Source organism: Chiroxiphia lanceolata, chromosome 3 (assembly GCF_009829145.1).
Source record: "Chiroxiphia lanceolata isolate bChiLan1 chromosome 3, bChiLan1.pri, whole genome shotgun sequence".
Taxonomy (NCBI): Eukaryota; Metazoa; Chordata; class Aves; order Passeriformes; family Pipridae; genus Chiroxiphia; species Chiroxiphia lanceolata.
In genome coordinates, this window is record NC_045639.1 from 33,093,068 (window position 1) to 33,116,131 (window position 23,064).

At 35.8% G+C, this 23,064-nt stretch overlaps 1 protein-coding gene across 8 annotated transcripts in view; it reads right to left on the bottom strand.

Moving 5' to 3' along the window:
* The window catches only part of BIRC6 (baculoviral IAP repeat containing 6), a 171,184-nt gene that overhangs the window by 49,895 nt on the left and 98,225 nt on the right, over window positions 1-23,064 (bottom strand). For all 8 annotated transcript variants that reach the window (XM_032681685.1, XM_032681688.1, XM_032681684.1 and 5 more), the window contains 10 exons: window positions 20,750-21,530; window positions 19,671-19,814; window positions 17,940-18,069; window positions 14,338-14,469; window positions 11,874-12,041; window positions 9,143-9,316; window positions 7,602-7,798; window positions 5,110-5,410; window positions 3,059-3,276; window positions 579-743 (listed from right to left, as the gene is read on the bottom strand). In XM_032681685.1, coding sequence (XP_032537576.1) covers window positions 579-743; window positions 3,059-3,276; window positions 5,110-5,410; window positions 7,602-7,798; window positions 9,143-9,316; window positions 11,874-12,041; window positions 14,338-14,469; window positions 17,940-18,069; window positions 19,671-19,814; window positions 20,750-21,530 — 2,410 coding nt within the window. The remainder of the gene's footprint in view (window positions 1-578; window positions 744-3,058; window positions 3,277-5,109; window positions 5,411-7,601; window positions 7,799-9,142; window positions 9,317-11,873; window positions 12,042-14,337; window positions 14,470-17,939; window positions 18,070-19,670; window positions 19,815-20,749; window positions 21,531-23,064) is intronic.

Below are 23,064 nucleotides of genomic sequence, written 5' to 3' on the forward strand. Positions count from 1 at the left end.
CATGAGGCATTTGGAAGACATCAGAGTTTTACTGAAACTAGATGTTTACTGAGATTTACTATTGTCATGTAATTGACATAGTCAAGATTTCATAGTATCTCTGAGTGAGACTTTGCTATATTGGTATAACACATTCATGGACACCAGTAACAACTACAAGCATTTCCTTAAAGCAGAGCAAAAATATGCAAGAAATTAACAGGTAACACTGTTTAGTACACAAAACAAAATGCCTATTCCTGTATTCTTCTCCTTTAGTGGACAGTCGTTACTTTTGACTGAGTGCAGTGATTTTGACAGAGATAGTGACAGCTCCAGGGAAATACACTGGAATGCTTCTTGGTTCACTTTCTTTCAGAACCGTCACCCAGATCTTTTATGCAGCAGCCTAGTGATGTTTGAAAATGGCCTCTCTCAAAATATGATCTATATAATTTTTCACGAAGACAGATGATTGTAAATATTTTTTCCCAAAATATGGTAATCACTCTGCTATTTGACTGACAAAACTCCACTTTTACTATTCAGTCCTAATGCTTCAAGTGCTTATCGTTAATCAAAAATTCATTGTTACACACCTGTAGAAGGCAGGTCACATGCTCTTCTTCTAGCCTTTGCTTAGTCAAAGCCTGTTCAACATCCCATCCTGAAGCTGTGGAGCCTGTTCCAAAGCCTGTACCCTTAGCCCAGTACAACTGCTGTTCTTCTGTTGATGCACTGTTGTGTGTACTTGACACCTGTGGCTAAGTTAAAAAAAAAAAAGTCACAATTATTTCATGTTTTCGTCTTAGGAACATTGTTTTTAAAAAGTCTTTGTTCTGCAAAAGAATGTAATCCCAGTTTATTAACTTTATAAAGATATCATCAGGATCCAGTGAAATTCAAAGCTTTAGATAGGAAAGACTGTCACATACATGGAGTTCTATTACAGGTCAGCGCTAAATTCTTGGAAGGGATTCTTCAATTTGACTAGAACTGTAAGCCCATTTTTGTTCTCTTTTAAGATACTATTCTTGGTTATATGACGAAAGGTATTAAAATACCTTTAATCAATATCCTGCTAAATGTTGTAGCTCTGTAATTATTACTGGTTAACACCTAGTCAAGTTTAATAACATAAGATGAAGAAGAGGGGAGTGGAAATGTTCTCAAGAGCACATAACTGAAATATCGGGATGCTCAAGCATTTGCTGATTTTGAATAAATGCTCCAAAACAGCAAGAGGAATAAGTTACCTGTATAGCTCTGACACATGATCTCTGAGTCACTAAAATACACACTATTTCCTCTCTAGATAAGAGGTGGGAAATATCTTGTCCTTAAAATGTTCTGAGATAGCATTTTTCCACCAGTGCTTGTACAGTTTTTTCCAATGGTCTATCTCAGTGCATTTTACTAACATAAATCCAATATTATATTGCTTAGCCCTTATGAAACTATTTAATAACTTATGCTAATTTTGATAGTTTACCAGGACTCCGGTGAAAAAGATGCAGAAAAAACTCTGATAAGCATTTTTTTTTAACTAATGCTTTCCTACATGTATATTTAACACCCTAAACAAGTGACTTGATACTTTCACTACTTGGTGACAACTAGCTGGAAACCAGGTCACGTGAGTAAGTGCCCAACTTTATTTTGCAATATTTGATTTATGGCTCTGAAAAGTTTCGTTTTCTGTTCAGATCTTCTTCAGTGACTTTGCTAAAGATTACACTTGAAGGAAAAGAAATGATGTATGAACAGACTGCAACGGTAAAAGAAGTTATCATCTGTGAAGTACTGTAGTGACAGTAGTCTGGAATAATCTTCTAACTTTTACATTGGGAATGTAATGCATCTTGGTGATGAAAAAGCTGTGTGGTTATTCTCGTGTAGACATTACTCATTACGTCACTCATTAATATATTGTGTCTTTAACACTCAAGAGGACTGTTGTGAGCACTGAATTAAAGCACTTACGGGAGAACCCGGCCCCAGAAATACAAGCCTCGGTGCAGCCCTGAAGGATCTCTAGTTTCAAGTTACCATCTATCACTTGATAGATATGACTTAAGAGAAGGCAAGCTATTCCAGGGTTCATGTAGAACTAAAGCAGAGATAAGAATTAATGGTTGCCCTTTCCCTCTAAATGTGCAGAAATGCTAAGGTATTAACGTATCAGCAGCCTGATACCCCATTAGAAGCAGAATCTGTCAACTTCCCCTTAAATTTGATTAGCCATTAAAATGACTTATTCTCAGGTACAGCTTCATATCTCACTTGTTCAACCTTTCATCAGTATCAGAGCTGCTAAAATAGAGACAAGCCTATATTTTGCAGCTACTTAGCCATATTCAGCCACCAGGAACTGTTGCATGCAAGCTTCTGCTAAAACAGTGCTAAAGAGGGCAAGTCATTAAGGTTTCTTTAAACACTTTTATAGACAATTGGTATGTTATACAGAAATGGCAACTTACAATCTTAAAAAAAAAAATCAAAGGATACGTGTTCAGAATAGAGGGTGGTATAATATGGGAAGTACCTTGAAAAACTTTAATTTTGGAGATTCACTAGTGATCTTGAACACTACCGAAATTTTTTGTCCTTAGATCTCATTTCCCTATCAGTGCAAAGGGTGTAACAAAAATCACTGCATTAATTCAGCAATTTTCACAACTCATTTACGTTTGTGAAGCATTTAAAAGGAAATAATTTGCAACCAGTAGAGTTTAGATGATGAATGTAGACAATGAGGTTATGCTATCTAATGGGGATTAAAGAACCACCATCCACTAGACATTATGCCTCTCATGCACCAAAAAAGAAGGTCCTGTGAAAGAACATGATTACATCTTAATGCCTCATGACAAGGTTTCTTTGTTGGTTATATTACTATGTTTATTTGCAACATGCACGGACAATTACTTGATTGAGTACTTTATAACTATTTTTGTTCTTCAGTCAAATGCCGAGTCTGCAGAAATTAGCCTATAATGAAAGCAATGAGATTATTTTGTTTTTTATAGTTAGAACTCTTACTACTTCTCAGTGGCACATACTCTGCTGATAAACATACCTCTGCCTGGTTGGGACTAGAGTTGGGCACCCTTGGTGCATGGTGGCTTAGAGCAGACAGACAAGCAAGGATAAGGTGTATAGCCCCAATCTCCAGTGCCATCCGCCTAAGCAATACTCCATCATCAGTAGTCAACGGTGTACTGCTGAACAAACTGCGCAACACGTGGAAGGGCAGAGTTGGAAGCACGTTTGCTGAAGGAGACTGCAGGATATGACCTAGATTGAAGAAGAAAAACATCAAACCCACACTTTTGTTTAGTAGTTCAATGCAGCCTATTAATGCCTGCAATAGTTTATGAACATGCAGAAATCTACTAAGAACTTAAGCATTTGCATATATCAAGCTATCTAATATTAGGTGTCTCTTCACAAAAAAATTTCATAACAAGGAGAGTGTGGAAGAAAGAATGTTTCTTTATTTTATTCATGGATTTGGTTAAGAACCAAATTTAAAAAATCTGATTCACCATTTCTAGGGAGAAAACTGGTTTGGAAGGCAGTTCAAAATAATTTTACATATATAAATAAATATATGTATATATATATATTTACTTTTAAACATTCCAAATACAGTAAATTAAAAAATGCACGTGACCAGCTGATAGCAGCTTAGCTGACAAGGAGCTGCAGTTTATCATGACGTAGGATTCTTTTTTGTATTTATGTGCCCAAAGTGAGAATTAACTCACTGACACAGACCAAGCAGTGATGCTATTCAAGCTGAATACATGGTGAAATACTAACGTAATTTTAAGTAGATGAGTCGCATGTTTGAATTTTGTACTAGAATTATTTAAAATTTTTAACTCCTTTGCATTATGAGCAAAAACTACTTCTTTTAAAAGCCATATTTCAAATAATGGAGTGACCTATTAATGGAACATGCTCAGATTTGTGAAACTGTCTTGATTTTTTCCTGTATTTAACAATACATTCCACATTCCTCCCCCAGGGCATATGTAAATAGAGACAGCTGACAATTGAAAATGCTTCAACTACTAAAAATACTTTGAAATAGCCAACTCCATTCAGAAGTTTCCTTCTAATTTTACATATATTATTTTCTCCCTCATTCTTAGAGTTTATCAGCTATATCATCATCCAAATGTCTAAACTGAAATACATTACAAATATGTACAAGAGAAATAAAAAGATAAACAGAAGGAAGGGTAAATGAGGCTCCTATTTTTTCAGCTGGTCTCATGAGGTATATATTGCACACCACTCTAAACAGGACTGCTAAATAGTTCAGATGACTGTAGCCTAGAAAAAACAGCACCTCTTTTCAAAGTCATAAACATGGAATTATGTAGGTTGGAAAAGACCCTTGACATCATCAAGTTCAACTGTAAACCTAACACTGCCTGATTTCATCACAAAGCCATGACCAATGAAGTGTCTTAAACATACTAAACCATACTTCATACACACTCTTCCAGTAAGAAACAGAAATATTAGAACTATATGCAGAGTTGCAGGTTCAGTTGCAAAGACACCAACTACAAATTGTCTCTTGGCTTGTCCATTCACTGAAGAATACCCTACTTCTCCCTCTGAACTCACACCATAAAGGTAGAGATCCTGCTTAGGCAATTTGGTCACTGTGATCTTTAGATTTTTCTCTCCTTTTCCAAAACAGTATTATTAAACAGTTTATTCTACATCTGTTGTAGCAATGCTCCTATCCATATTTTTCTCCATTTGGTTGCAGAATTATAGGATGTTTGGTCAATTAGTTGAGCATATCTGGCTACTCCAATAGTTTTGTCTGAATGCAGTCATCCTGACAGTGTCATTGTAAGTTTAATCAGCAGTTATTTTACAATTACTCTGACGTCTAGATGAGAACACTTGAATACTGATGATTGTGATAAAACTTTGCCAGCAAGAATTTAATATTTAGAAACAACAGACCATCGAAGATTCTAGCGACACAGTTCTGCACAAATCAATTCTAACTTTCTGCTAAAGGCAATACGGTGTAAATAAATCTAAGTAAAATGATCTAGCTGTGGTCTACAAAAAAAAGGTAATAATTGCAGCACATACTTCCTTCACCATCATCTGTAACTCCCAACACCAATCTCAACAGACACTGAGCATGTTTCCGTTCTTTTAGCAGCACCTCAGCATAGCCCGGGAGACGAAGAAATAAACCAAAGGCAGCCAAAGAATGTGCAGGTATAGGAGACATAGTCTGAACTGTTGACTTGATGGGTGGGGGCTCTGCAGCAATTGTTTCCGGTGCTTCATACACCAATTCCCCTGATTGTTCAATGGTAACCCATTCAAACTGATCACTGTCCTTCTGCTTTTCTTGCGTGGCTGATGTAACCACTGGAGTGCTCACCTTAACCAACAAAAACAACAGAGAAATTTGCCAGTTATTCAGTTAAACACCTTAGACAAAAATTTATTGCAGTTAGGATCTAAAGGACATGCAATTTTAATACAGGGCTCAAGAAAGATGTCACATGAAATACACTACCATTTGCACAGAAAGGGAGCAGGCTAAATGGCTGAAAAGGGCATATACTTGCTGCACCTTCCATACAGTGCTAGAAAGTCCTGCCTACACAAGCAAGCAAGCAAGCAAATGCATTTTCCCAACCTCAAATCCTCAGTTAAAGCGTGTTGCTTAAAACATAGAAGCACAGGAGACACAAATTACACTGAAGTAAACAATACAAAGATTAGTTTATATGTCAGACTGTTATCAGACTGATAAATACTCCTTTTAATTTTAACATTAAACACTGATGGTGAACTCAAGTGTTTAATTTTTAATGATATACTGTAAAAATGAAGCAAAATTCATTATCAGGCCTTTAAAAATTAAGAATAAATTTGTACATCTTAGCAGTCTTACAGCAACTCGTGATCCTTTCAATTGATTTGGCAGGCTTTATTACTATTGTACTCTAATGGAACAGTCTGTTTTATGACCTGAGGACTACGCAGTCAGGCACTATGATGGGAATCAGAGTTTAAGGGGGTAACAGTTGTACAGTGCCCCAAGACAAAGACAAATAATTTTAAGGAAGGTATGACACCGAGGTCCCTCTCATAATTAAACATTATAGAATTTTCAGGCTTTCATGCTATTCAGATAAACTGATTCAATCATATTTAAAATTTTAGTATGTATCACCAGACTGATCTAAATTGGAAAAGATTAATCTGAAATGGCCTTGCAGAATTTATCCAGAATACCAAATTCCTAATTTGAAGTCAAAGTCATGTTTTGCTGCATTCATTCCAATCATCTACACATTATGTGAATCAGAAGAACCAGTGACTTAGAGAAATATAAAAGTAAAATTAAAGTATTAAGGGTTTGGAGAAATCATCAGTATTCACTCTGAATATTCTATTTGGTATTATTGTACTTAATTTGTTTTTATGGATCACAGAATTCTTACTCAGTATTTGAATCCAAACATACATCTCAAGCTAAGAAATTGTGGAAAGACAATAACTTCCCAGGACTATACAAAAAGAAGGAAAAAAAGGAATGAAACTTTTCATGGTCATACTTTGCCTTTCATCTGTTGCAGAATTCCATGTACCAGTTTTCTTTAATGCAGAGTACACATTAACTTTCTTGGATTTCATAATACAGTAACTGTTTATGTTAACACATTTCCTTAAATTTTAATTTTTGAACTGCCTTGGTACTAGGCCTCTAAGACCTCTGTAGAACTATTTACAAAGGATGCATACTAATTACCCAGTTTTATTACAGGGTTCCTATTGCTGCTATAATTTTACAGACAGGGTACTGAACAGCACCCTTAATTCATGATTAATTCAGTTTCAAAGGGAATAAATATTCTTTCCTATTAACAGTATCAGCCAAAGACTTCAAACATATAGTTAAATAGAATTTGAATAATTAACAGATTATTTTTTCCCTTTTTAGCAAACATTGTGCACCTTGAACAACGGTCAAAGAGTAATTCCAGACTAATGCCACTACTGACACTTTTGAAATTCCTATCAGTGCCTCCAAAGAAATTCTCTATATAAGTACACAAATAAATAATGCATCTATTATTTATGAATATAAATATAATTAAGATTACACTGTTATTTATTATTTATAATAATAAATCTAAAATAAAGTTACATAGTAGATTCATAGAACTAAATTTAACTTAACCATAGAAATATCTGTCAGGGTACATTTACATGAGCAATTACATGATAAGTAAGTATACCTTTATAGTACTTCAGCAACTCTATGTTACTGTACCCTCCAAGATATTTTATGAGCTAACAGAACCAAGGCAAGCAGCAACCAGCTCATGACTTTGTCCCACAAGGACATGGCCACACAAGCAGCCTATGGCAACCACAGGGAAGTAATCTGTATAGCTGGACTGGGCTGTGGAGTTACACGTTTGCTTATTTTGAAGCAGCTTCCCCACACAGCTGAGATGTTAAACTGAACCATGGAGAAATATAAGGAAAATATTGTCCTTAAGCAAACAAACAAAATACTCTCAACACGTGTTCTGACAGTTATTTTTTTCACTCACTTGTTGAATTACGTCAGGATAAAGCATAGGAAGTCTCTCTGCAATAAGAGCCAATCCACCCATGCCTGCAAACACTTGTAGTGGAGACTGAATGGGACAGGTTTCAAGAAGCGATTCATCTAGAACTGCATCCATACACTCATCCCCAGGACTGATGGCTTCATCTTCAGGGCAAGGTCCCAATAAATCTGCATGCTCTACAAAAACCCAGAGGTAAAAGAAATTATTACATCATCATCCATACCGCGTTTATTTCTTTGTTCTCATTTAAAAGTGAACTTCAGAAGTATTGGTTCTTTCACAAGGAAAACCTGAGCCAAGAACCTGAAATGAATGAGGGCAAGAACATCAAAAGAAAATAAAAGTATTAGTGATAGCTCTTGCCAGTGATGGCAGATCCATGTATTTGTCTCAAGTTTAAAAAAAAAGCGCCTAATAGTTTAATAGACGTTCAGAGGACCTTCATGTCTTCGCATGCAACTCAACTCCTAAACTGAATCTCCTCTAATGATTTTTGAGTTTTATTCCAATAGTAATATATCTATTGAAGGTTTAGAGTTTAAATAATTCGCAAAACAGAACAAAAATATTATTTGAAAAAGAATGGTCTCTCAATATGGCAAGAGATCTGTATATCCAGCCACTGTATGGAGTCATGAAATACTTACTTCAGGCCAGATATCAAAAAAATTAGATTTTCTTTCAGCACTTGTTTCTTATCTTTTCTAGAAACAGACTATCAAGTGAACAGTTATTAAAAGGAGTCTCTGTCTTGAAATAGCTGAATGATTAACTTTGGAATTTCATGCTGTGTCAGCAGGCTGATGATAAGCAGATCACAATTAGCTTAATTTCAAGGTCCCATTTCTCTAAGTCCTTGCCTAAAGGGATGATATAAAAATATTTCAAAACAGATTCTTGGGATACAGCTCCTCCCTTCCCATTCCCCAGCACCTTCCCAGTAAGTAGATTGCAAGCAATTGGCAAAAACATTATCAAGAAACAGACCATATTAGAAAATGTTAAAAATAATGTTTTTAAAAGTTGGAGTTATAAGACTTGCTTAGATGGGCTTGAGAGAAATCACCATTTTCAAAGCAGCATTAGGCACCCAAAAATGTTGCAATAAAAAACTCCACAGGCTTCTGTAACTTGTATGGTTTCAAACAACTCTTGCTTTACTTAATCCGCTCTGATTATCAGGACAAACACTTACTACAGAGAACTACTACACATGTCAAGAAATAAAATATACTGTATCTATAAAATCATATAATCATTATCACATACAACACTACAACAAGGAAAATAAAAGTGAAACCAGAACAACTGTATTGGTCTATCTTATAGATATAATATAGACAGGCAATGAATTTGTACTTTATCATGAAATTCAGCACGTGTCTAGAAAAGAATGGCTCAGGAAACTCATCCAATAAAATACAGAAAACTGCTGTTTCTTATCAAGAAAATCAAAACAATTTTTGTCCAAAATAAAAACATTTTAAAAAGGAATATACCAGAAAAGTAAGAACACTCACCTTTTTCTGTGTGAAGACGTTTAAATGAGTCTGTTTTTGATAAGCTTGGATCTGAGATGACTTTGGAACCAAGTTTAACTGTCAAATCTATTGATCGATATCCTTGAGGGAGTTTACGGTCATACAGCAGAGTCAGAAGCTGGGCAAGTGTCATTTCAGCTGGTAATGGTTGACCTAAACAACGATGGCATCAAGTCAGAGAGGAAAATTCTGACTGGGTTCTTTTAACATACATATCCAGGTGCTGTTCATTACTTGCATCATAGATGCCAAGTAGACTAAATATTATCTGGCTCCAAACCAAGGCCTTAATTTTACCATTTGTTCTCTTGTGAAAAGGGGTCCTATCAGTTTGGAACCAATCCCTAGAAAGATCTATGCCAATATTACCTAAGGCAGCTCTGTACTGAGAGACCAAGCACTTGGCACATTTAACAAATGGCTAAGGCTGTAATTTGATGTGCATTTTAAATGGGTATTGGCTGTCCCCTCCTCTTAAACACCACCTACACATCACCTCTGAATTGTGAGGGCAGAGATGTGTGTGACCATAAGATAAAATGGCTGATGGGGAAAAAACTGAAAACCAAAGAAACCTGCAATTCTTCTTCAGTCCTATTGGTCTCAAGCATAGCTCACTACTCCTGTATAAGGACACAACTCAGCAAGAAAAATGAAGGGCACTGCCAGGAATACTTTTCTCAGCTGCAATGTAGACTTGAAATGCACATGCAATACAGTCCAAACTGATTAATCAACTCCAGGTTTTGGCCACTTCATTGATTATGAATATGTTCTTCCCTGAAATTACAAGTTACTCTGAAGGCAGAATAATTTTTCTTGACAAAAAGTAGACTTACACATGAAATATTTTAGATGGAGCATGCCCATTTCATCCTGACTGCACTTAATTAAGTTACACAACATCCAAGAGGTCTTTGCTAACAGCCTGTTTCTTCAACTGAAGATAGTGTCTAAAAATAAAAATTAAAAGTGCCTTGCCATTGTGCAAGTTCATGTCCTTTTTGCCATCACTGATTCTGCTTTGCATGGTTTATTTTTTTGTAACAACTGTCTGCTGCACAAGACATGACCAACCAGATCACAAACACAGAATGTTCTACATTACCATCAGCAGTTACCTTTACCAGCTAGATACTGAAAATAGGCACTGGGTTTTGATCTTGTCTCCAAAACTGCAGTATCATAGAATGTCCTGAGTTGGAAAGGACTCATAACAATCAAAGTCCAACTCCTGCCCCTGCACAAGACAGCCCCAAGAATCACACTATGTGCCTGAGAGCATTGTCCAAACACTTCCTGAACTCTGTCAGGCTTGGTGCTGTGACCACTTCCCTGGGGAGCCTGTTCCAGTGCCAAACCACCCTCTGGGAGAAAAATCTTTTGGTAATATCCAACCTAAACCTTCCCTGACACAACTTCAGGCCATTCCCTCCGGTCCTGTCACTGGTCACCGCAGAGACGAGATCAGTGCCTGCCCCTCCTCTTCCCCTCACAAGGAAGCTGTCGACTGCAATGAGGTCTCCTCCAGGCTGAACAGATCAAGTGAGCTCAGCTGCTCCTCCCATGGCTTCCCCTCAAGGCCCTTCACCATCTTCGCTGCCCTCCTTTGGACACTCTCTAACAGCTTAATATCTTTCTTATATTGCAGTGCCCAAACTGCACACAATGTTCAAGGTGAGGCCGCACCAGTGCAGAGCAGAGTGGGACAACCTACTCCCTAGACCAGCTGGTGATGCTGTGCTTCATGGTCGCCCGCCCTCCTTATCACTTCTGAAGAGCCTGTAACCATCCATCATGGCACACCAATCACAGGATTCATCCCACCAGGTTTAGCCTATCAATTTTAGATATTTTAATCCAAGTATATGATCCCCCTAATAATTGTCAGGATAGCCTCAAAGCCAGTAATTTGGTACTAAGTTTCAAATTAAGATTTTATGGGTGAAAATGACTTTGATCAGAAGTTAACCACTTAATTCCATCAGCTGGTTCCTTGTTTTTATTCTATAAAACAGATAGAAGCTCTTCTGCATAATACTGAAGTGTTGCACAGATGTTTCTGTCCTGTTTTTCTTGATCTAAGTCACAGCAGTCACACCAACCTCTCTCTATACAAGAGAGATTGCCAGCCTTGCCACCAGCTTTGTCCAGATAGCTCATAAAAATGTGAGAACATATCTGCTATACGTAAAACATGACTAACTGCTTGGGACATGCTGTTTTTTAAAACACAAATTTTATGGAATTCAAGAATATTTCTGAACTGGCAAATCAACCTTCCAGGGAGCAATGCAAGTTGGTTGCCCATTCAGAACATGAAATAACAGGGCACTAATATCAGTTCAGTTCTGTCTTGTAGGTGAAAGAAAATGTGGAAAGTGAGTCACCTCACAAACCCACCCTGCTTTCATTTGTGAGTGAAAGCGGAAACTTTTTGAGATTTAGTTTAGGAACAAGGAATTAAACTTCAAGGAAGATCAACATAATTGTTATTTTTTTCAAGCCACTATGACGCTATAATGCTGCAGTTGAAGAGACTGTAATGCTTTCCAGTTGAAAGCCGTTACAAGCCCAGAAGGGCTCCACACTTCAAAGACGCTCAATAGAAAGATAAAGATGGCCATTAGCATTGTAACTACTTCCTGATGACGTATCAGCCACTGAAAAAACCATAATTTTGGTGTTTAAAATGCATTATTAAAGTTACCTGGTAGAAGTTTATGGTATAGATTAAAGACTGGAACACTAATGGTCTTGCTGGAAGATTCTCCTCCTGAGGAAGACGAACCTACTTTATCTGTCATCACTCTTCCTCGCCTCGACGGTGGACGTGGAGGGGTGGATGAAACAGCTCTTTTTGACTGAGATTTCAAACCTAGTATGAAAATAAAAATATCAAAAGTTGTTCTAGTATTTAATACCTTCAGTTAGCCAAGATACAATGTAGTCAGTACCTTCAATGATAGAAAAAAAGTAGAATTTTACCTCACTGGCTAATCAAATACCAGAATAGCATTCATATATAAAATATATTTGCATATAATCCTAGTATTTTTACAGTTAGAGGTTGTGCATTCTCCTAAGCCCTAAACATACACCATAACTGTACTAGGTATCATCCATAAAAAAAGCAAAAGCCATTCTGATTCTGCTCTAGTTAAAGTGTGTCTCACAATGGGCCCTACAATAGAACTTTTTTAAGTTGTCTCTACAACTGAAAGCAAGAAAGGCAAAATTTTTCAAATTGACAGACATATAGACAGATAACAACCACTTGTCTAGCCTATGAAGGAGACTTCAGCTGCAGTACTGACAGTACCATATGAAAAGTATTTTTAAATGTGCTTTTAAAGTTGCCTAGCTCAAAACATTTGAAGTAAGCACTACATGAAAATTATAAGGTAGAATAGCTACATAAAAGCTTACTGATCTTACATAGCAAGACTGCCTTATTTTGGGACAGCTTAAGTTGACTTAAAGTACAGCAAAATTATACTACAATCATGTACCCTTGTAAGCAGGTGACAGACAAAGTTAAAAAGCCAGCAGGCCAAGATACAAAGACACACACAATTACTAACATCATTATCCAGGAGCAACTGCAAGACTAAACATCCACACTTGAAATGCTGTAATACACTCTGGTTTCAGCTGATCATTAGGAGCAGCTCAAATACACAATGCATGCTCCAATAATCTCAGTATACTAAAGTAGCTTACTTCAGAAAGATCAGGCTCCAAATACCACCTTTGCTCTTTATTAATTCTACCAATATGTAAATAGTTAAATACTGGTTACGTGAGACTCTGAGGACTCACGTAAAAAAATTGCCAGAATATATGAAAAATCAATGACAAAATAAGAAAAGATTTCACAAACAGGTAGTAAAAACAAATGCAAATGAAATAAGTTTACATTTAAACTCTTTTACTTAACTGGAAAAAATTAGAATCAAAATAAGAAAAAAACTTAAATCTGCTTCTTTCTAATATGTAATGGGCTATATCAGGCAGTAGAATTGGAAATGCAGCTGGGATGAGATATGACTAACTATGCTATGTCCTATTTTCAAGGTTGGCATAATATTTTTCTTTCTTCCTAGATTCTTTATTCATGTTTCAACCCTTTGCTTGCACCTATTAATAGTTTAGATATTCCTAAAACGTTTACCACGTTTAAGTGGCACCTACTGTAAATACCTCATCAGATAAAGGTGGTGTAATTAACATCAGATGTGTTGTTTTTAACATATACCAAGATCCACAAAACTGCTGCCCTATTCAACATTTGAGTTAAAAGTTATATCTACATCTAAAGAGCCAAAATAAAAAGCTTAAGAAATATTGGTGCCAAAAGTCAAAGGAAATCAGTATCTCTCCTTCATGCTTCATGAAGTGTAAATGAACTTGAGGTATCTCAATGAAGGCAGAAAGCCAGATAGGAAAAGAATAGCTTGAAGTTCATTAATCCCTCTCTCACAAATACACTCCCCAGAATCTCAAACTGAAACACTAACAACCTCTACAGCTGTTGTCTGAACTGTAATCTTTGAGTATCACTGAAAAATTACTATATTCAATCTATATCCTCTAACAGTAGTTTTGGAGGAAAATGGTTTACATGAAAGATTTCACAAGGTTCTTCACATTAGGTTTTTAGAAGGTGAATGCTTTGGAAGAAACTCCAGTATTTGCTGCTTCCAAGTGGAATGGTTTTATGCTTACATCTCCATGTGACAGTTTTTAGCAGAGTACCACCAGCTGTTACACATAGTATATGGATCCTTTTATTTCCAAAGCATATTTTGGGAGTAGAGGTGATTAAATAATGATGCACCAGCTACTGCAAGAAGGTAGAGGTAATAATACCCACCAAGCTCCAGGTGTGTCTTTACAGAATCCTGTAAAATATCCTAGCAACAGTATTAATGAAGATATCACTGACACACATACTTAGATACAAATTTGTCAAAGTATGTAATCTGCTAGAAGCAGCTGTTCTACCAGGAACCAATCGTAGTTGCCTAACAGTCAGTTACATTAACTGGGTACTACAATTTTTGTAACCATTATTAGTAGTAAAATTAATTGTTCGTAGACATTTTCTCCCCCCCCCTTTTAGCATGAGAAAGATCTATTATTTAAAAGGTAGAAAAAAACCCCCAACATACCAGAAGCAACAACAACGCTGTAATTGTCCTGAAATCCATTTTCTGCTTTAACTTTTTCTTTCTCTTCATAGTTCTTTTTTTCTTTATCTTCCTTCTGTTCATTAATTAGCTTAGCTGTAATACTGGGTGTATCTACAGAGGGGAAAAATAAAAAAACAAACCAAAAAAAAGAGAGGAGAGAAAGGTATTTTGAGATATCAAGTTGATTTTATTTCAGTTTCTAAGTTGTTAATAAGGCTATTCTCAACTATTTTAGCGTCTCAGAGTTCCAACACCGACAACAATAGTCTTGTAAATATCTGTGAATTAAGGTATTGTGGTAATTTGGGTTCCTTCTTCCCCCAAAATCTGTTATCTAACAATTTAAATCTGTAGCAGTTTAAAACCATTACTTGATGAGTCAAATGTATTCATGTTAAAAAAAACAACTACACCATTTCAATCAACCAAAACTGAGATTAAGCAAAAAATCCCCCTCCAAGCCCAAACCCCATGAACCAAAAAAAAAAAATCTCGACAAAACAACAACAACAAAAACGGAACAAAAAAAGAAATTCCGAAACTTTGTTTGTTGGTTTTTTTTAAGGACAGCTGTACACTTACTTAAATAAATGTTTTATTTAGGTCTGAGTATCTTGTATTACATACTGATCCAATTCCAGTAGTGGCAACTATGACTGTTCCTTTGAAATTGGAAGATGCCTAAAGTACATTACATATCCAAAACCTGAACTGTTTGCTTAAGTGAACATTAGATTACTACAGTTCAACCATTTTGATTCAATCATTAGTGTAGATCACAAGTATCAGCAAGTTATTAAATCTAATCTAATCTATTAAATCACTGATGATTGGTGACAATGGACCATTTCACAGCTTGTGAGGTACAACACTGGTACCAAAACGGCCAAATGATTCTCTAATTGCTTCTGAGTATTAACTTGTTTCCACACAGCCACAGCAGCTTTAAGGCATAACCAGACTCAAGACCTAAAAGTACTATCAAACTACCTTTAACTGTACGTCACCAGTGGATGAGGTGCTGAAAGGGATGTGGTTTGGCTGCTTGGAAATACATTATGATTTGTGCCTGAAGACATTAGTTATGTCTGTATTAGACAGTATTGGAGACCAAAGAAGATACAGAGTGTGAAACTGCTGCTACTCAGGACCCAACATTCTCACACTTGCTCTCTCTATATATACACTTGTGTGTATATATACCTATATATATATATGAGGCTGGGTGTTGCCTTTTCAAAAAATTCTCATCACTATTCCTACCATTATTATTAAACTGCTCTAGCAGTTTAATGAGTTGCTCTAGCTTTATCCCATTAAAGGTCATTAATAAAATGATTAAGGAAGCTTAAGCAATGGCATTTTTTTCTACTCAGGTGATACCCAGATTTGTTGTTCAATTTTTCTGACCAGCCAAGATGAGTAACTTAAGAGTAAAGTGCACGAAGTACAAAGCAACTGGTACTCATTCTAGACAATGTTATCTGCAGTGTACTGCACATTTTCTTCCTATGGTGAAGGGATGTAAGCAGGAGATTTAGCAATGATTTTAGACTCTCTTTTCCCACCCCCTTTTTTTTGTAAAGCTGGGAGAAAATATACAAAATGAATATGCTTATTGTGATTTATTTGTGGAGAAAGTATCACATGATTAATTTGAGACATTAACAGTGTAGTTAAGAGAAAAGAAGTTAACCCAAGGGACAGACTGACACAGGATCTTCATGACTTCCAATTGTTGCAGTGGTGACAGTCTTTTCTTTCTTTTCCCACCCAGTCTATCCCTTCTCTCTCCCTCTCACCCCAAACACACAGTTTACTCCTCATACATTCAAGTCTTCTTCACTCTGTCCTAACCATGGACTTCACAGAATGGCATACAAGAATCACAAAGTTTTTGAGTCAGAGAAATCACATTAGGTGAGGGATGGAAACATCAGTGAACCTTAACGTTTCCATTAATTCTTCCAATTTAAAATGAGTGTTAAGTTAGGGCTCAACAATTCTGTAGCAAAACCCAAAGTTATGGTGCCCTACAAAGTAAGCATCTGACCATTTTCAATTACAGACATTACAGTCTATCACATCATCACATTCCCCTCTCCAATCCTTATTAGTGCTGGCTATCAAGTTGACCACAATGCACCACTAAGGCAGCTATTCAGTACAGTTTATGTCACTGCTCAACAACTGATCCCTACCTCATATGAAGTGACCATCTCACTCATTTCAGTAATTAGTTCCTTGTGCAGTTTGTGGTCACAAAGACCTTAGTCACATTCTACACATGACTGTGTTCGGACAGTAAATAAATACAGAACTCTATCAGAAATAGCGAACAATTCCTTGCTAAATAACACTCCCAGCATTTTGCTAGGAATCAATATTTTTGGATTAAAATCCCAAAGCACATCTTGTTCTATCTAGTATTCTGCCAAATACCATTTTACCATTTAGTACATTAAAACAGTCGAGTACTTTAGTACTATCAGCTTGTTAGGCAACATATTTATTGCCCTAACAAAGCAATAATTCCTCTTATCTTCATTTGCCTCACAAATTAGAAGTTGATCTACACTTTCCAAAAAAGTACACATACAAGTAAACCTACCTGTAAGAACACACATACCTACACAGATGGGTGTGCAACTAAGTGCACGCCCTTCAGTGTGCCAATATGGCAAAACCATAATTGCTGTAATGGTCTTTGACTTTTCTTTGACATTATTGAGAACCACATCTTAAGAATAAAGAGGAATTCCTGGGCTTGTTGTTGTGTGTTTGTTTTTTTTTTTTTTAATTAGACATTTACAAAACTGATTTATCATATAACATGTCCAAACAATTTTTGCTCTATTTATTACTGGAGGAGAATGAACTTGCATCTTGCCTGGTTTTACCTGCAGAGCTTTAGCATGGACATGACATCTTCAGTATGAATTCTACTCTTTAACTAAATTTAAAAATTTTAAAAAAGATCATTAACCCTAATCTTTAACATACAGTTTTGTTTTCTAAAGTATTAAATAAAGTAATAATTAAATAAGTATTGAATAAAGTTAAAGGTGAGATTCATTCTAAGATTAAGATATTCACCAGTCAGGTGTCAAAATCCGTATTATGGTCTGTGAAGCCCTGGTCAACAGAGTTCCCTACAGAGGGGTTCATCTGTCCATGTATATTAGAGTAGTATAACTGAAAGTATTAAACTTTAAAAAACAAACAAATAAATTCATGCCTTAACATTATCTTCTCATTGCGTAAAATTTAAAAATTAATATCTAAAAGTAAATGATGGTTTTCAATTTTCATTTTGTAAGCAAAGGTAAATGTATTTCACAGAAATATGTCCTTTTAACAGCAAAATGATTTCATCTCCACCTTGATATATATGACTAAGTTTCAGGATATTTAACTAACATAACTGGGAATATTTTAGTGACTAGATGAAAGACATAGTGTTTTAAAGACTTATATTTGCAGTATCATTTGTATAGTCAAACAAACAATAAGAGATTCTTTTTTCTGAAACTGTATCTTAAAAAAAACAAAACCAAAACCATGAGCTACTGCAAACTTGCCTGACACACGATCAAGAACCTCTGCCAGAGTTGTTGAGACAGGCAAGTGAAGGGTACGAAATTTGTGTCCAGCTCCATACATTGGATGTTGAATTACATGACTAGTAGCATTAATTCTACCTTTGTACAGCTGAAAGGAAAAAACAGTCAACATTTAACATAACTTTAACACTGAGAAATAAAAACTCTTATAAAGCCACCTTGGCAAGATAAAGCTAAATTCTTAGTGTGCTAAAAAAAACCCGTGACATATCTTTCACGTTGGAGGTATACAGTAAAAATGCATCAAGTTAGGACAAGTTTAATTTTTTTAACTCAAAATAATTTGCTTTGAAAGCCTAGAATAGTTTTAGGATCAGAAACAGTACGATATCATCTTTGCTTTAAAAAACCCAATTATTTTACACAGCTGTAATATGAGAGAAAAACTGATTGTCTGAGACTTGCGATTATTTATGAAATGAAAAGTTAATTCTGAAATTAAATTAGAAAAATCACAATATACTTGGAGTAGAGGAAGATGATGTTTCTCTGTTGCTCTGACTTGAGGAGGAAGTTTATTCTAGACTTAATATCTACTTTTTCCTATTATGACATATAACTAAGCCACGACTAGTTAAAACATTTCAAATATTTTATTATATTTTAGACTGAGTCCTGTTCACATTTTATATCATTCTCTGTTTTGGTAAGAACTTTAAAGATAAAAATAGGGATCCAATCTTTGAAAAGTTATGCTGTTGGATGTACTAGAAGCATATGTTCTACATTCACATTATTTTTAACGTTTTTCTCTTGTTAGAGGAGGAATCATCTCAGTAAAAACAGATGACTGTTTCCCGGTGTTTTTAATAGAAGAAACTGAATTATGACAATTTCAAGATTTTTTTCCTGCTTTTCCATCTAGTAACAGTTTTCTGTGAAAATCCATTGTACATAAAAAAATTAGGAGAAAACTGATGTTACTTTACTACATTATCAATGGTCCTGTTAACAACTAGTCAGACAGGTTAAAACACACATTTAAATGTTTGTGGTAAAACTGTATTTGTCTCTCCTTTTCCATTTTATATACTATCTGATCCAGTTTCCCTGTCATATATCTCATGTAGTACTTTACTTCTGAGATGCAGAAACCAAAACAGAAAATATTTTTTTCCATGGGTGAGAGTATCAGATCTTTTAATAACTTCTGTTTTTCCCATTTTTTTTTATTCACAGCCTTCAATGGAGAGCACTTCAGACATTAATTACAGTTCTGTTCCAGTGAAGCATGTGGAAGCATAAAGCATACATCTGCTTTATAAATTAATTCAAGTATTTGTCACTCAAGAATTTATTCATGGCATTTTGGCTAATGCTGAAGGATCTCCACCAATTTTGACTATGACCAATCCTTAATGAAACAGATAAGGACTACTGAAAGGACTAGATATTCTATCTATATTTGCTGCTAGTGTGCAAGGATACTTATAAAAAGTCTTATGTAAGATAAATTCAGTTGTCAGATCCTTCAGAAGCAGTATATTTTCAACAAGATGACTTTATCTTAACACAGTGCCTTGAATTTTTTTCTAAAATGCCGACTTACAATTCAACAGCACTTTCCAGAATTCCATCTGTGCAGCAGGAAAAGCTGCTGTGTGACATTTCAAAGTTGAATATACCCACACTTAGTTTATAAAGGCTAAATTTATTCCACGTTTACCATACGGTATCAAAAATTCTTACTGGACAAGGGGACTGAAGAAACAAAGTCACTTTCTCATCCTCCAGCATCAGCTGCAAAAAAAGCCTTCTAATAAATCCTGAAATATTTCCAGAGGTTGGGAGGTTCCCACGCTGAGGAGAGGACTGAAACAATTCACAGAGAACCTGAGAATGCAAAATGACATCAGATTTAAAATATTTCTATATTTAGGTCTCTAAAATACAGCTCTACATGGCCACGATAGGCAGTGCCTGAGATTTACCTTCCAGTTATCATTCAAACCAGATCAGAAATGAGCACCACTGAAGAAAATACCAGTAGCAAATAAGGCTCTTTATATAAAAGTTCTAAACACTGACTTTTTATATAAAAGTTCTAAACACTGACTATGGTAAAGCAATTATGAATACATAGACTACTCAAAAAGATAAAAACCTCAAAATAGTTAGAAACACAGCTTTTGAATTTCTAAAGCAAAAATTTCCCACTGCAGTATTACTACCAGCCATTAACAGAGAACTGACCCAATTTTTTTACTGAGGTCTACCTCTTCCCAGGGCATCATCATTCTTAATACTGAAAAACCCTTTTTTTCATTATACTCTTATTCAGCTAGGTTGGCAAGGTTAATGACTGTGAGGAAGGTAGTTGATTTTGCACTAGAATGGCAAATGCAAAGCCATATTGTGCAATACATAGCCTGTATTTCCTCGGACACAGGTTGCACAAGCAAACTTCCCAAGAAATTTCCTTAGGTGACTAATATTAAATATGTGTATGAAGCTTGATGTTCAAAGTCCATTTCACAGAAGTTTAGACCTATCCAATTAAACACAGTCTTTTGCATTTTGGTCTAAAGTTTATTCCTCTAAACCAAGAGGAATAGAAATCTAAACACAGGACTGCATGGCCATGCCAAAACACTTTTATACTTTTCAGACTCAGATCAAAAAGCTAACAATTTTAATATAAAACTTTCCCAGTCAATAACAGCTTACAAAACTCCAAATTATACGAAAGAAAGCTAAAAAACATAGAAAGTTTTGAAAGTTAGTTGAAGTTACTAATAAATTAAAACATTATTATTTTTCTCTCTCACCTGTGCCATAAGTCTCTGGTTATTGGGATGGCAAGAGATGCACTGTAAGAAGAAAGCAACTGTTGCATTTTCAATTGCTGTTCTCTGCTGAGTGGTCAATCCTGTTGTTACAGTCGAAGAAAGCAAGCTAGATCTTGCACTGGTCTGCTGCGCCGTCATATTGTGTCCTCCAGAGGTAGCACCAGAATGGCACAACAGAAATAAAAGTGCTGTCCACAGTGGATTGACTTCAGAGCCACCCAACCAATCCTTCATCATGTGGCTGTTGCCAACTTCTGTCAAAAACCTGAGAACAGGAGCAACCAGGTCTGCCGTGATAGGCATTTTATTAAAGTGCTGTGGAACGTGATGCCTCCTGAGCCTGTCCTGGGTGACATCCATTGATTGTGCAGTGCAGTCAGAGCTAGAAGTATGGTTAAAGCAAAAACTAGCAAGACTTCTTACGAGCAGTGAAGGCAAACCTGAGTCCAATAACTGCTTGATAGCTTCAGGAGACTGAGATGAGGCAGCAAGAGTAGCCAGGTGAGATTCTGTTAGTGCAAGAGGGGCTTGTGCATTTTTAGAGTCATCTGTTAAAGACGAACTAAGGTCCTGCTTTTTGCTGTCATCAGTCATAGACAGTCTGTGTTGACACTGCATTGGAGGAGGAGTGATACCCATCCATCCCATCAGTAAGGAAAAATAATTTGGGTGGATGTGGCACATTGAGCAAAGTAAACTGTCAACAGCTTTCTTCAAAACCATGTTGCAGGGAAGAGACATGGACCAGTTAAACAGTGACCTGAAGAAGACAGAAAATCATGTCAATACACAGTTTGCCACTCATATTTCCATTTTTTCCATTAGTTCATAAACCATCTTTCCATATTTATGATTAACTATTGTAGATGCTGTTGTAAAACACTGTGCTGAGCCTGAAAGCAGGACACTGATTACCCAGAAGGCATTTCTTAACTGTATGCTTAAATTACTTTCCTCGTATTGTATTTAAAATAGATATAAACCCAACTTTTCTGGTATGCTGCACACGAAAAACAGATTTCAGTCTTTTGTCAGTTGTCGACATCTGTTTTTTAACCAACTGCAATCTCTTTGTGCTGCAGCTATTAGGATCTCACACACATGCACAGTTCTCCATCCTCTGTAAGAACTGAAAGTAATTTAACGTCTTTCCAAAATTTTTTTAGGATTTGCTTTACTGGGCTTCTACCTAAAGATGCTGCAAAAAAAAGGGAAAGTAGCAGCAATCTTGCTGGTTGAACAATGTTACCTTTGCTATCCCCTTGTTTAACTTAAATTTAGGATGCAAGTTAACAACAGAATTATTCCTCAGAGATATTAAAATCCCACCTACCTTTGACCTCACATCCAAGTACTATCTGTTTGAATGCTAATCCAAGCCACATGAATGCAGAAGCTAATTTAGCTCCTGTTATTCAAGCCTAAATTTCAGAAGTGGTACTTGTAAAATAGTGAAATCCTTTCTTCACACAGACTTGTTTAGAGTAGGTGAAGTACTTAAAAAATCTCCCACAGTTTTCCAAACTGCATTCCCAGTACCTTGACCCCATATATAAGTTACATTAGCTTAACATTTACATACGAAGGTGAACACACACTTGTGCCACTTCAATGCTAGGTTATTAAGTAAGTTTGGATGTATCATTATATATTACATTCCCATTTGAAGATAAGGATTGTTTTTCCCTCTTCTGGATGGAAGTGTTATTCTGTGTTTAGTCTAAGGGCACTCTGAGAAAGCAGAACAGAGCACGGGTCTAACCAAAAGTTTATCACCAATCTAGAGAACGGTTGATAAAACCCCTCCCCAACACAAAACTCATTTCAGTGACCAAATGACCCATAACTCTGGAAAGATAGTCACAATTTCCCAAAGTCCACATATAATTAAGCTACACTTAAACTCTTCTCCAACTATATAGTCACACAATCCTAATGCCAAAAATTTCTGGATAAGTTCATGCTCTATGTAAAATAAGATTTCTTTTTCCAAATACATATTTAAAAATAACTAAGGATTAGTATCCATTGGCCAAAGCAAAAAAATTGAAATGGAAAATGGGGATGATGAGAAACTATTTCCAAGAAAAAAGTGAGTTATCACATGAAGAAGAAACTTGGGAGTTATAGCTAGAATCCATTAAAATATTTCAAAAGTTACAATATCAAAGAGGATGAAGAATACACATGAAAAATTATTTTTATTAGAAACATTATTTACCCATAAGTCTGACACCAATGTTTTTACATTTATTAAAAAATGTTTTTTATAATTTGCTCCAGATGGTGGTTGA